Source organism: Balaenoptera physalus, assembly GCF_965194825.1.
Source record: "Balaenoptera physalus genome assembly, chromosome: 7".
NCBI classification, from domain to species: domain Eukaryota; kingdom Metazoa; phylum Chordata; class Mammalia; order Artiodactyla; family Balaenopteridae; genus Balaenoptera; species Balaenoptera physalus.
In genome coordinates, this window is record NC_138886.1 from 56,173,235 (window position 1) to 56,187,659 (window position 14,425).

General features: G+C 41.4%; 1 protein-coding gene across 1 annotated transcript in view; it reads right to left on the bottom strand.

Annotated features, from left to right (window-relative positions):
• Positions 1-8,965, bottom strand: part of ERMP1 (endoplasmic reticulum metallopeptidase 1) — a 52,707-nt gene extending 43,742 nt beyond the window's left edge. The window contains exons 1-4 of the mRNA XM_082470892.1: positions 8,545-8,965; positions 6,887-7,188; positions 3,164-3,291; positions 2,394-2,499 (exon numbers count right to left, since the gene is read on the bottom strand). Coding sequence (XP_082327018.1) covers positions 2,394-2,499; positions 3,164-3,291; positions 6,887-7,188; positions 8,545-8,885 — 877 coding nt within the window. The 5' untranslated portion in view covers positions 8,886-8,965. The remainder of the gene's footprint in view (positions 1-2,393; positions 2,500-3,163; positions 3,292-6,886; positions 7,189-8,544) is intronic.
• Between the last annotated feature and the right edge of the window lie 5,460 nt (positions 8,966-14,425).

Below are 14,425 nucleotides of genomic sequence, written 5' to 3' on the forward strand. Positions count from 1 at the left end.
GCTTTCTGAAAGCAATCCCCACAAGAAAGCTAGTCTTTTGTAGGAAGGGCATCCGGAAGTGAGAGAGATACTGGGAAAGGTATTAGACTGTCAGAAAGTGCCCAGAAAGCTTTCAGGTATACAGTTTAGCCACAAGAATAAGCTACCAAAACCTAGAGGGAAAACAGCATACAAAGACTCAAAGAAAGGGGGAGAACATTCTTTACAAATATTTGTAGGATGCCCCTCTAGAAAACACTTAATTTTGAAATACTAGGATTTTATTTTAGAATGAGTAAAACATTTAAATTGTATATATATTGCTAACTAGTAACAAGTCTGTTTTTATTATTAAAGTAATCATATGAAATGCAAAAAAATTAAACAATACAGAAAACTATAAAGAGTATCAGTAAAGCTGTAATGGCAATTCTGGTTGTAAGTTTATGAAGCAGTGGAGAGTTCAAATTGGCTTTTCACATTTTGCCCCATCCTCCACTCTAGTCACACCCACCACAGCTCTGACAGCAATGCCCACCATCCAGTAGTGACTGTTATTAACAGTTTGTTTATATCCTTCCAAATAATGCAATTATATCTAAAATGTAAACTGTAGAATTTTTATGTCTAACTGTCCACATTTAGTAAAAAGAGCAGGACTGTAAATTAGACCTAGCATAAATGAGTACTCAATAAATGTAAATAAATAAATGAAATGACTTGGGTCTAGCCCTTGCTAACCCTAGGTAAGTATTTTTTTTTTTTGAAACACAATTTTTAAAGGTTATTTTCCATTTAAAGTTATTACAAAATATTGGCTATATTCCCCATGTTGCACAACACATCCTTGAGCCTGTCTTACACCCAATAGTTTGCACCTCCTACTCCCCTACCCCTATAATGCCCCTCCCCTCCTCCCTGGTAACCACTAGTTTGTGCTCTATATCTATGAGTCTGCCTCTTTTTTGTTATATTTACTAGTCTGTTGTATTTTTTAGATTCCACATATAAGTGATATCATACAGTATTTGTCTTTCTCTGACTGATTTCACTTAGCATAATGCCCTCCAAGTCCATTCACATTGCTGCAAATGGCAAAGTTTCATTCTTTTTTATGGCTGAGTAGTATTCCATTGTGTACACACACACACTATCCATTCACCTGTTGATGGACACTTAGGTTGCTTCCATATCTTGGCAATTGTAAATAATGCTGCTAGGAACATTGCAGTGCATGTAACTATTCAAATTAATGTCTCTGTTTTTTTTTTTTTTTTGAATGTATACCCAGGAGTTAGGTAAATGTGTTTTAACCTCTCTGGATTATATGTACGAAAGATATATTAATATATACACACAGAATATGTATGCATTAATAAATACGCACAGAAAAAGTTCAGGAAAGGCACAGACTAAACCTTAAGACTGGTTCTTCTCTAGGTCCTAGAAGTACAGGGGTGGGGTCCAGTGATAACAAATTAAAAAGTATGGATGTGAAGGTACTTAAATTATAGTACACTTCCAGGAGGGAAAATATACAAAGACACACTCCTGCCCATGTGCAGCCCTAGTATTTTCACCAGAGAAAAGAAAGACACAGTGTCTGTCCTCTTTGCTTACAGAATGTTCTCTTGCTGCTTTTTAATCTGGTGGTTGTTATATCAAGTGTTCCTCTTATCCTGACTGACATCCAAGAATTAGAGGAAAATGGATAATAGTGTTGCATCCACTGACCCCTATAGATATTAGGTACCAGCTTCTTCTCATTATTCAGATGAAGAGTAAACAGAAAGGTTTGAGGTGAAAAGAAGGGAGAACCTTGCTTCTGACCTCATAACCTTGAGATGCTCAAAGGTTTGGCTCAAGTTAAAATATACATTCATTTTGAGTGGTAAAAGCCTGAAGTAAGTTGGATGGAGAATACTAAAATGTGGTACTGTTTAGGTTGTGAAGACATACTTAGCACTTAACATATCTCTATAACTTAAACAATATCATGTCTGTGAAGGGTGCTAAAAAATAAAAAACAAGTTCCCATATCACCTTCTTCACTTCCCCTAGCCCACCTCATACCTCAAAACACTCATTATTAAGCTTCTAGCAAATGCTACATCTCTGGCTAAAATACATTACCCATATTTCTAATAGAGCAGGAAAATGGCATGAAACGACCAACATCAGATTTTAGTATGCCCTAACTAAACAAATCTGAGCTTTGAACTCTGATTCATATTACTGGATTTTTATGACATTAAAATTAATATGATTTTGTTATAAACTTCAAAAAGACAAGCTAAAACTGTCTCATGATTTTAAAAGAATGTTCATTTCATTAGATTATTTACATTCAAAAAACTTCCACTTTTATAAAAACAAAAATAGCATTAAAATATACAACGTACAGCCTCACACACCTGTTTGGAATACAAGTTCTTTCCCTCCTACACCCGCGGCCTCCAGGTTAATAAATGCACGAATCAAGCTGGCCCAAGGGTGCTGGGTAATAAAACCATGACTGGCCTGAATGAGAAGGAAAGAAAACAGATATCAGTTAAACAATTTTATACTATTAAAGTCTTTATTTTGCTTTTTTAAAGGACGGAACGTCTATGTTGATGAGGGGAAGAATAAAAAAAAAAAAACCAATCATTTTTTTTTTTCAAAGGCAGGATCTAAAGACATCATCTGTGTGTCTCTCTCTGCCTAATGGCCGTGTGCAGTTTGCTCAGCAGAAAGTCACTCTTCACAGAAGGCAGCCTGATTTCCATGAGTGGAGCCAAACAACATCTTTAGTAAGTGTGAGCCTGTGCAAAAGAAAGTGCAAAACAATAGAAGGGAAGGCGCTATCCCTGTGGTTGGGCATTCATGCCGTGTGCCTGCCTCAAAACATCTCTGAAACTCTAGAAAACCTGAGGCAAATAATTATGCCATCACAGAGCCCTTTTATGAATAAAACACTGATAAGACGATCTGTTCTAAGTTGAGTTTTCAAATATTAAACATGTATACATAAGTGGCTGTAGATTTTTTTAAAGTACTGCCCAGTACAGTATCTCTTTTGCATGTCATTTTATGATACTACTCGAATGAATAATCAAAATGCATAAGTGTTAGCTATTGTTATTATTATTATTCTCATTACCATTATTACTCAAGCCTAGTCTTTAAAACAGTAAAATCTCACTTGCAAGACATTTTCCTCAGCACCATTAAAGAGAAATATGACAGCATGATGTAAGGCTTCTGAAGATGTTGACAAGACACGTAGGACTTCCAGCATCACTGAACAGCTAACTGCATCATCACTGGCACCTTTAAATCAGAAAAACAGATTTGCTTCTCAGATTTTAAAACCTTTACAGTGTGAACCATTATGGCAAGAAACAGAGTTTTCTCATCAAGGAAGCATCACAATAGCTGCAAGTAGCATAGCTCTGTCATCATCTGGTGATAACTACACCCACCAGCAGTAAACTCCAGGAGAACGGGAATCTTTGGTTTGCTTGCTGATTTACTCTCAGTATCTGGAACTGTGCCTGGCCCTGCAATAGTTGCTCAATTAATACCTGTTGAATAATCAACCAGAAGGGACCTAAGGCAATATTGAAAACTGGCATTCTCATCGCCCAAAGCAATTTTTAAAATTCTTTATCCTTATTCCACGTCCTCTGTAGTATCCTCACTTCTGGTGTTCACGGTTTCCTATGTCATCTCCAACTGCCACCCACTCCCTTCCTGCTAGTTTTCCTGCCAAAATCATAAGAGAGGTCAGTGTGGATAGTGTAGCATTTTTTAAAGTTTCTCCAAGGGGATCATGTGATGAAAAAGTACAAAGAAGACACTCAATCTAGTAAGATACAGGAAAGGAGACCAATGACCTAAGTAGTAATCTTTGGTCCCAGCACTGATAAAGCAGAGAACCTCATCAAATCACTTAACCTCTTAATTCAGAAACGTTATATATTAATTAAAGGTGATTATAAAGATGACTTTAGGGCCAAGACTTTTTTAAAAGTACCATAAGAGGTCATTAAGGAACTGACTGGATATTTGATGATATTAAGGAATTATTGTTAAGTTTTTCAGTGAGGTAATTCATGGTGTTATGAGCATGTCAAAAAAAAAAAAGAGTCCTTATCTTTCAACAATACAGCCCAAAATACTTACAGAGGAACTGATATAGCTGAGATCTGCTTTAAAATAGTCAAGGTCAGGGGTGGGGGGTAGGGCAGTAGAGAAGCAAGATTGAACTGTTGAAGCTGGGTGACAGGTACACTCAGGTTCATTAAACAATTCTCTTTCTGTATATATTTGAAATTTTCCATAATAAAATTTCAAAGAATAATCAAAGTAAATAGGCACAGTAACAACCCAGGCAATAGCATTTCTGGGTTTACACAGTGTGAGGCAGGGTGCTACAGAGAATAGTGTAGGTTTTAGAATAAGAAAGACTTGGATGTAAATTCTAGCTCTGCCCCTTTACTATTTCCTGGTCTAGAGAGCAGATTAATGACATCTATATTTCACAGTTGTGTTGTGAGGATTGCAAGGTAATGCACAGTGCCTAGCATGTGGTAGGCATTCAGTGTTAGCTTTTTCTTCTCCTCTTTGCAAACTTAAGGAAGGCTCTGCAGCCAGCTAAAATGCTTGTTTTGGTGCTGTTAAATTCCAGACCCCATTCCTACTTGAGAAGAAACTACTTACTAGCTATACTTGTCTCAGTAGTGATTACTGGATTGTATTTTAATCGAAGTGAAACAAAGTAATTACCTAAGTACTATCAAGCAGGAAGTATAATGTAGCTATCAGTAAAAAGTGCCACCTTTCAAAAACCAAAGGAAACAAAGGATTTTTAACTTTGAGACTGTGACTTACTTTAAAATAAAAAGCAGTAAAATTTTTCTTTATTCAAAAGAAGAGAAATGGAAATTTAAAGATATATATCTCTACAGAGTTGATTAAAAGTTAAACTGTCCTTTTATCTTCCTTTATTTTAATGGCTCTGGTGTCTGAGAATAAACCTAGAGAAGGGTCAGGTATCTTTAAGAAAGTGAAGGAAAGTCAGAGGACAGTATCTATAAGGGCTGGATGCTTAACCAACATCCCTTTCCATTTAGAATTAACCCTGAAACTGAAGCCAGCCCCAGAATAACAACCTGGAACCATGCAGCAAACCCAAGAAGATATTTAAGGCCTTTCTGTGGGTAACATTACTCCTAATTGGTATCAGTTCCTAAGTTCCAGATACCTTGCTGAGAAGTACCCTTAAAAAATAACCATGTTTCAATTTGTTCATCCACTAAAAAAATTTAGGTGACAGTCTATTTTATGAACGTTTTTAAAACTATTTTTAACAATTTATTAATGACAGAAATTTCCCTGAGATTGTTGGCATAGGTATCCATACAAAATTTTAGTTAAAAATGGGTTCCAGTAACCCACAAAATGCCATCCTTTCATTACTGGACTCCATATATGTGATTTCTAACATTTGGTACTGTTTGTTTCTGATACTTGTATACATGTCTTTCTTATATAATGCTCTTAAATAACCATGATGTTAATTTGTCCCTTCCTAGATTTTAAGCATCAAAATAGTGGGCATAGGGTGATGCTTATTTTATTACCGCTTTGAAATGGACATACAAGACCACTAATTTCCCCAGCACACACAAAGGTATTTCTGACCTTATAAAACAGATGAGTGCATACTAATTTTTGAAAAAGCATGTTACATTCTAAATGCAATTGGCAAGATTCCTAATTAAAGATATCCTAGTATGAAAAATTTTATCAAGCACATAAATTTTAATTTATAGTTTGTATAACTCTAGATGTTCATATTGGGGATGATGTAAGTTTAAGCAATCCGGAAGTACTTAATATTAAATAACTACTAATTGCAAAAAAAGGATTTTTCATGCCAGTTGCTATTCTACTATTTTACTCGTATTTAATCCGCATTTAATACTCTAAGCAATGCCATTAGGAAAGTACTGTTATATCGCCATTTTTCAGATTAGAAACTGAGGAAAGAAGTTAAGTAGTTTGCCAAAGGGAACATTAACTACATCCTAATACTCTCCTTCCTTTCAAATATAGCTAAAAGAACTGACTAGCCAGGAAACCCAGGTCCTGGGCCTGTCTCAGATCAGTGGTGATCAGCTAAGTGTATTCCTGTGTCAAATGAGGGGACTGAACCAGATGCCATCTCACTGCAAATTGCTATTATTTTCTATTCTTCCCTATTTACAATTTCTAGCCACTGAAAACCTTTTTCTGAGGAATCTTACTCTAAAAAATTGAAGTTCGATTTAGGAGATATTGAATTCAACAAATATTTACTGGTCAGGCACTGTCCTAAACATCAAGTACTCTATTCTGCTGAAGTATTTTCAGGGCAAGATTTATGGATTAATGAGGTACTCTACCAGTATGACATCCCCAACGGACCAACATTCTCACGTTATAGGTCGACAGAAACTGCTAGGAGAGTGAGCCTCCAAACCATGTGTCCCTTGAAGGCCAGTACTGTTCCTTTATCCCATAACCCCAAAGCCTAGCACAACACCTAGCTGAGTAAACACTTGAAGTGGCAGGACCTAACTCCATGACTGAAGAACACACACTGGTAACACTGATAAGGCTATTTCAGTCTGCCAGAAATACTCGATGCCCTGTCGCTGGGCTGCTGGCACTAATGTTTAAAAATTAAGTAAACAAAGCACTTGAGAGAATACTGAAAGGTAGACCTTAAACTAAATGATAATTATTCTAATTATCCTATCTTCCATCGCAATGAAAAGATTTGTCTAAGAAAATAGTGCCCACAATTGCTCAAGCAGCTTAGAGTTAACAAGCTTTCCTGTTGTGAGGATTTCAAAATGACTAAAAAACAGGCACAAACCTGGTGAGTTTGCCACTGAGTCAAAATGACAGTTGGCCAGGACAGCATGCTGGGCTCCATCTCTGGGTTCCAGCTTTACCACAACGTTGGTGATGTTGTCATAGTAGCTTGTAAACCCTCCCAAAAAGTCAATGCTAAAGGAGCCTGTGGGCCGTTGTACATCTACTGAAATCCTGTGAAGGTTGTTGCTCTGAACTTCAATCAGTTTAATCTGTTCCAAAAGGTAACGCACTGTCAGAATTTCATTTTCTGGACTTCCTGTAGTCCTGGGGCCAATGGATGTTATGTGTTCAAGATAATCCCTGGAAGCAACCAGAAGAATCACGATGACAAGGCGTCCTAGGCTTAAAACTAACACTTAGCGCAGAGCAACTTTTCCTCCACACTTCCCCTTGCCAAAGAACAAGTTCTCTGACTTCTCACATAAAAGAGGCTGCCTTTAGTATTTCAGGTAACATGTGAAAATCACTTGCAAAGTTCCATCATTTTATTTTGCCTTCCATGAGTTCATCCCTTCAGTTTTCTACACTCACTCCACTCCCAACTTCTCCCAACCCCCATATCGAATCAATACAAAACCAAGAGATTTTATTCAAAATGTATCACTGCCGATGGCTAGACAGGACAGAATACAATTTCATTGTGTCACACTCTGGAGGGTTACTGACGGCTGGGTTACTGATTCTAAGTAGCAGAAACCAAAAGCAAAGACAATTAAGTCAAGAGGTTAAATAAGCAAAGAAAAACTTTTGAAGAATGGACTCAGCCCTCCCATTGTGCACACAAGGCCAAGTAACTTCAATTCAGGCCAAAACCAACTCTACCCCTAAAACAAACAAAAAATTTTTTTGTCTTTTCACTGCATTCCAAGTGAGGAAAACAGGGGGTGGGGAGCCGTGTTTCAGAAAGCCTTTAAGAAAATAAGCTTCCAGCATTTTGTACTTAAAAAGTTTTCTAAAACACCATGGCTGTTGAAAAGTCTGCTAACTTATGATTTTATGAGCTTTGACACACTTAGGTCACAATACCTTTGACTTAATTCACGTTTCCTAGTATACTTAAAGGTCTCTTGTTTTTGTTTTTGTTTTTTTTTTTAAAAAAAAAGCGCCAAACCTTACACACCAAGGACCCAAGGACAAACTCCAGGAAATTGAGAAGTTCTGAAATAGTAAAATTTTGAATGTGCCGTCTTCCAGGGAGAGCCTCCATAGCTCTCAGGTTTGAGACCTGTGACCCTCAAAGATTTAGACCACTGCATTAGCCCCTTCGGACCCTTCCCAGAAAACCGAACTGGGTCCACAAACCTCACAGCCTTTCATCTCACTTGCAAAGTAGGAGAGCTAGTAAAAAGGGTAAGTTGCTCCGAAAGATGGGCGATTGCTAATAACCAAACCATCTGCAGGTGAGGCAAAAAAGGGATGGAAAAGCCGGCGCAATCGCCCTGGCCACCCGCACCTGTACGACGAGCTTAAAAGGGGGCCGCGCGAGCCCCGCGTCCCGCAAATTGGGGCTCCAGAAGGGGAACGCGCCAGGCCACCCCACCCCACGTGCAGCCGGGCGGGGGCGGCGAGCCCGGGAGGCCCCGCGGGGGCAGGTGCACACAGGTGCGGGGTCCCGCACCGAAAAGGGACGCCCGGGCCCGGCGGAGGCGGCGGTACCTGGCTCGGCGTGCGTCGAACTCTCCGCGGTGGCCAACAGCGGCCCCACGCACCATGAGCTGCTGCAGCGAGAGCTGCACGAGCGCCCGCAGCGCGAGGAGGTAAAGCGCCAGCCCCAGCGAGGCGCGCGCCTCAGACAGTCCGGTACCCGCGCCCCGGCTCGCGCTGCCGCTCCCCTCCCCACTCCGCTTCCGCGTCCTCGCGCCGCCGCCACACGCGTCCGCCAGGGGCTCCTGCGCCAGGGCCTCCCTCTCCAGTTGCGGCGCGGCCGCCGGGCCGTCCCGGCGCTCCCCTCCGATGCGGTGCCGCCTCACAGCTCCCGACTCCGAACCCCACTCCATGGCCACGAGCGTCAGCAGCCAGTCCAACCGCCCCGGCCCGCTACAGCCCCGGGAGCCGCGGCGGCGGCCGCAGCGCCTCCTAGTGAGCGGACGGAAACTGCAGAGGGCCAAACTTCTTCTGATTGGCCGGTCCCGCCGCGCCGCGACCCAGGTTCTTCGGGCAGATTGCTGGCGGGCTCCGCGGCAGGGCCAACACCCGGCTGGGCGTGATGGATGTACCTTCTTATTCAGGGCTTCCCTGCCTGGTGTGGGGACAGAGATTAATAAATGGAAAGATAACCATAAACCTAGAAACGTGAGAAAAGAGAGATTGCTTTTAAAAGAATGCACGAGGTTCATTATTTACGTATCATGAAGAAGGCAATGGCCCAGCTTTCGCAAGGAGCCTTAGAATAGGCTCTGGAAAAAGTAGGCGCCTGGCTCTTCATATTAGAAACAGGACTGCGCAGAGGAGGCCTAGCCTCATGCTTCCACGTACAGTGATCTAATCACAGGTCTTCATAACCATGTGAGGTAACCATTGTCTCCATTTAACAGATTAAGATAAATAATAGCTGTTATTTCTTGAATACCCTCCATGAGCCAAACACTGTGCTAAGTGCTTTAATACACTATCTCATTTGATTCTCATAAGAATCCTGAAAAGAAAGTATTTTTATGTCCTCTTAATAGCTGAAGAACTTACAGGTAACAGGTGAAGAACTTAAATCTAATTCAGTGGGTTCCCAAAACAGCATATTGAATATGGCACTCTGGAAAGGAAGATTCAGAAAAGACATTCCTCCCTCCATGTCGCCCTGGGTGGGAAGAAGCAGAGCCTTGGTTTTAGTGTAGACCCTAGTGAGCATCTAGTCTTCTTCCTGCTGATGCAATGAGCCTCTCTGCCTCAAATCTCTGTGTCTCCAGCATGGAGTTGCTGCGGTACCCTGTCTATTAACCTAGAGACCAACTGGGAATGTGCACTACCTGACCGGTCTGCCCCTGCCTACTGCTCAGGCCCACCTGAGACCAGGGCACTCCTTATTTCCAACTCTCTAGTCACAGTGACCTCTTTCAAAGTCCTTCCTGCTCACCATCCTTCCTTCTACAGCAGGATCTTACACACTGAGTTGTCTGGAATGTTCTTCCCTCCCCTCATTGCCTAGTTTTAACTCCTGTTTATCATTCAAGTCTCAGCTTAAGTGGAACTTCCTCAAGCAAGAATCTCCTAATCTGATGAAGTCAGTTTCCCCTAATTGTAGGATCTCATAGCACCTTGTATGTGTGTAATTATTTAACATCTTCCTCATTAGACTGTAAGCTCCATGAAGGCAGGAATCATGTCTGGTTTTGCTCACCATTTTATTTCCTTCTCTTAACACAACATGTAGTATGTAATCAATAAATATTTCTTGATTGTGTGAATGAATGAAATCATAACAGTTTTATGGCAGCAGCATAATTTTAGCTCAGTAAGATCCTTTTTAGTCTGTAAGATCCATGAGACCAAAGACAATGTCTATCTTATTTATTTATTCATTACTATGTCCTCAGTGCTTAACTCTGTGCTTAGCCCATGGTCACCACTCAGTACATATTTATTAAATGAGCAAATGAATATACATTGTCTTTTTATAAGAACCAGCTGTCTTACTGTCTTGTCTCTTTCCAAAAATTCAGCACCTCCACCATCTTTGGAAGGTAAAACCTCGGAAATGACTCTGTCCACTGCAGCATAACAAGTTGTGGAGGTCTCTAGTTCCTAGGGGTAGGGCACAAATGTCTCATGGTCTTTTACACTTTACTTATTTTATGCTGTGACTTGCTAGGCTGGGTGGGTGTCAGAAAGCCTAGGGATAAGTTACACTTCTCAGGAGCTGTGTTACTGGTTAAGTCATCTGGGCTCTCTTTTTCTGAATAGATAATGTATGTTAAGCATCTCTGACAATATTCCATGGGAGGCAGTGTACCATAGTAGAAAAAAGACTGGAAAAAAGAAAAAGAAAAAAGCCTGATCGTTGGAGGCAAATAGATCTGAGTTCCTGAATCATGTACCTTTAATACACATGGCATTATGCAAGGTAAAGTTTCAGTGTGAATGGCCTTATCTGTGATAATGGAGATAACGACTGCCTTAAAGAACTTCAGTGAGGATTAATCAGCTAATCCATGTGAAAGATCCTCATACATAAATCTCATTAAATACTATTTTCCAGAATTTTCCTTCTTATACAATCCTTGGCAGAATGGGTTAACAACCAGTTTCCTATCATGATATAATCATAGAGTCCTAGGTGGTGGAAGTTGAGCTATTACAGTTGGGGTCTTGGAAGGCAGTCTTTCTCTAGACTTATATAAGCTATGCTATTCACATTTGAATATTTTTAAGCTACCAGTTGTTGGCTGTCTACTCTGTGTCAGATGCTGATCAAGGTGGGGAAACATCTAGATGAACAAATCAGTGTTTCTGCCTTCACAGAGCTTACATTCTAGTGGGGAGACAATAAACGAAAGTGTGTGTGTGTGTGTGTGTGTGTGTGTGTGTGTGTGTGTGTTTCTGTGTGAATAAAATGTCAGATAAACTGTTAAGGAGAAAAATAAAGCAGGGAATTGAGAGTGACCGAGGCTGCTCTTTTAAGCAAGGTGATCAAAGAAGATCTCTCTGAGGAGATGACATTTGATCTCTCTCTCTGCATGAAGTCAGGAATAGGGCCATAAAAGCCTGAGGAAAGAATGTTCCCAGCAGAGGGAAATGAACTGGGGTGTTCTGAAGCAACACTGAGCAGGGCATGTGGCTAAAGCAGACTGAGCATGGGGTTAGGGAGTAGTGATAGAGAGAGATGATCAGAGAAGTGGGCAGGGGCCAGTGCAAGGAGGGCTTCCTGGGTCACAGCAAGGACTCTGGAGTGGTTTTGTGCCGTGGAAGGTTATGCTCTAGGTTATGTTTTATGAGATCACTCAGTGTCTCAGTGCCAGGCAGAGCAGCACAATGACCACACCTAGATGATAGAGGCTAATAAAAGACTTTGCTAATGTCTGGCCTTTGAAGTATTTGAGGTCATTTATCTGTAGTTTTAATTGCGTGGGAAGTAGACCACAGTCAATTGAAACACACATTCTAGTTCCTACATATCAAATGGCTGATGAGGACGGAATGGGATGTGAGAGTCTTCGGCTGCCCCATCTGGTGAGCTATTGATCAGTGGGATTGACTCAATTCATCTGGCTTGGCAGATAATTATGTTTTTCTTATGTGTCCCTTTAGGACAAAGTGAGAGTTAAACCAACTTGACAGGCACTGAGAGCCCCAAGTCCCTGTTTTGCCATCTCTCCAGTATTTCCTAGTAACCTGGCCAAGGTGAAAGCAAAGGCATGCAAGCTGTCAGGATTCAGGTAAATTGCCAGTCTCTGTCTTCCACAGACGTCATCCCATGGCCTACATGCCTCCTTCCTTGGAAGAGGGGCTACTGGGGCACTTGGTGAAAGTTCTCTGAGACTGACATTAAAATCAAGGGAGGTGCCAAGCCAAGAGGTGAGAAGAGAATCCAGGGAATTCCCTGGTGGTCCAGTGGTTAGGGATCCTCGCTCTCACTGCCAAGGGCCCAGGTTTGATCTCTGGTCAGGTAACTAAGATCCTCCGTGCTGCACGTGGCACGGCCAAAAAAAAAAAAGAGCGAGAGAGAGAGAATGCAAACCGGTTGCAAAAGACAGAAAAGATGTCAAAACTCGACAGGCAGAGTGAATCAAAGATCGAGAAATCAAGAACAAGGATTCCAAAGGCAAAAAAGATCTTGGATAAATATTGTAGACAGGTCCTGTTGCCTACAGCAACAGGGTTTAATGTACTCACTGAGGTGGTATGAGGATGGGCCGACTCTGTTTAAAGGGCCAGGGATGGAGCTCATGCCCAGGTTCAGGGGACACCATTAGTTTTTTGGTTTGGGGTTTTGTTTTTTTGGGGGGCAGAGGGCAGGTTTAGGTCCCTTCAGGCTTAAGCAAGGGCCTCAGGGTGCTGGTAGACAACTGGTCTTCCTAATTATGGAGCTCTGCAATGGAATATTTGGGAGCTGGTAACAATGGTCAGCTACAGTAAGCACCTGCAATAAGCCAGGCAGTCTGGGAGCTGACAGTGCTGGTGGAAACGGGCTTTCTGAAGGAAACAGAGGGACTTCCCTGGTGGTCCAATGTTAAAGAATCTGCCTTACAATGCAGGGGATGAGGGTTCAATCCCTTGTTGGGGAACTAAGATCCCACGTGCCGCGGGGTAACTAAAGCCTGCGTGCCACAACTACTGAGCTCGCGCGCCTCAACTAGAACCCATGTGCCGCAAACTACAGAGCCCTCATGCTCTGGAACCCGCGCGCCACAACTACAGAGCCCACGCACCCTGGAGCCTGCGTGCCACAGCTAGACAAGAGAAAACCCGCAGGCCACAGCTAGAGAGAAGCCCGCGCACCACAATGATAAAAGATGCCACGTGTGTCAACGAAGATCCCACGTGCCGCAACTAAGACCCGATGCAGCCTAAAATAAGTAAATAATAAATAAATCTTAAAAAATAAAATAAAAGAGCCAGTGCTTTCTAAATAAATAAATAAATAAAGGGCACAGAGGTCAGATCTGTAAATCCCCCTTTTGTTCGGAGCTTTTCTACCCCCACGAGCTGAGCTGTCCTTGGAGCCCAGGGAGAGGGTGATGGTGCACCACTCTTACCTCCCCTTCAAACTCCAGGTTGGTCCCTCCTGCTCCTTACTATCCTGTTGCTGGTGGCCACATAGGAGGTAGAAAACCAGTCCAGTTTCATTACTAACTGAAGTTGCCATGTCCGATAACTCTTTTCCATGGCCAATTGGAAAGGAGATTCTCTGATTTTGGAAGAACCTATATCTGGCTAAAAAGGCCTTTTGAATGGGCAGAAAACCTAAAGAGACATTTCTCCAAAGAAGAAATACAGATGGACAATAGGCACATGAAAAAATGCTTAACATCACTAATCATTAGAGAAATGAAAATCAAAATTACAATGAGGTACCACCTCACACTGGTCAGAATGGCCATCATTAAAAAAGTCTACAAATAACAAATGCTACAGAGGGTGTGGAAAAAACGGAGCCCTCTTACACTGTTAGTGGGAATGTAAGTTGGTGCAGTCACTGTGGAAAACAGTATGGAGGTTCCTCAGAAAACTAAAAATAGAATTACCATATGATCCAGCAATCCCACTCCTGGGCATATATCTGGACAAAACTATAACTCAAAAAGATACATGCACCCCTGTGTTCATAGCAGCACTATTCACAAGAGCCAATACATGGAAACAACCTAAATGTCCATTGACAGGTGAATGGATAAAGAAGATGTGGTATATATATACAATGGAATACTACTCAGTCATAAAAAAGAATGAAATAATGCCATTTACAGCAACATGGATGCAACTAGAGATTATCATACTAAGCAAAGTAAGTCAGAAAGAGCAAGACAAATACCATATGATATCAGTTATATGTGGAATCTAATATATGACACAATGAACCTATCTATGAAACAGAAACAAAACC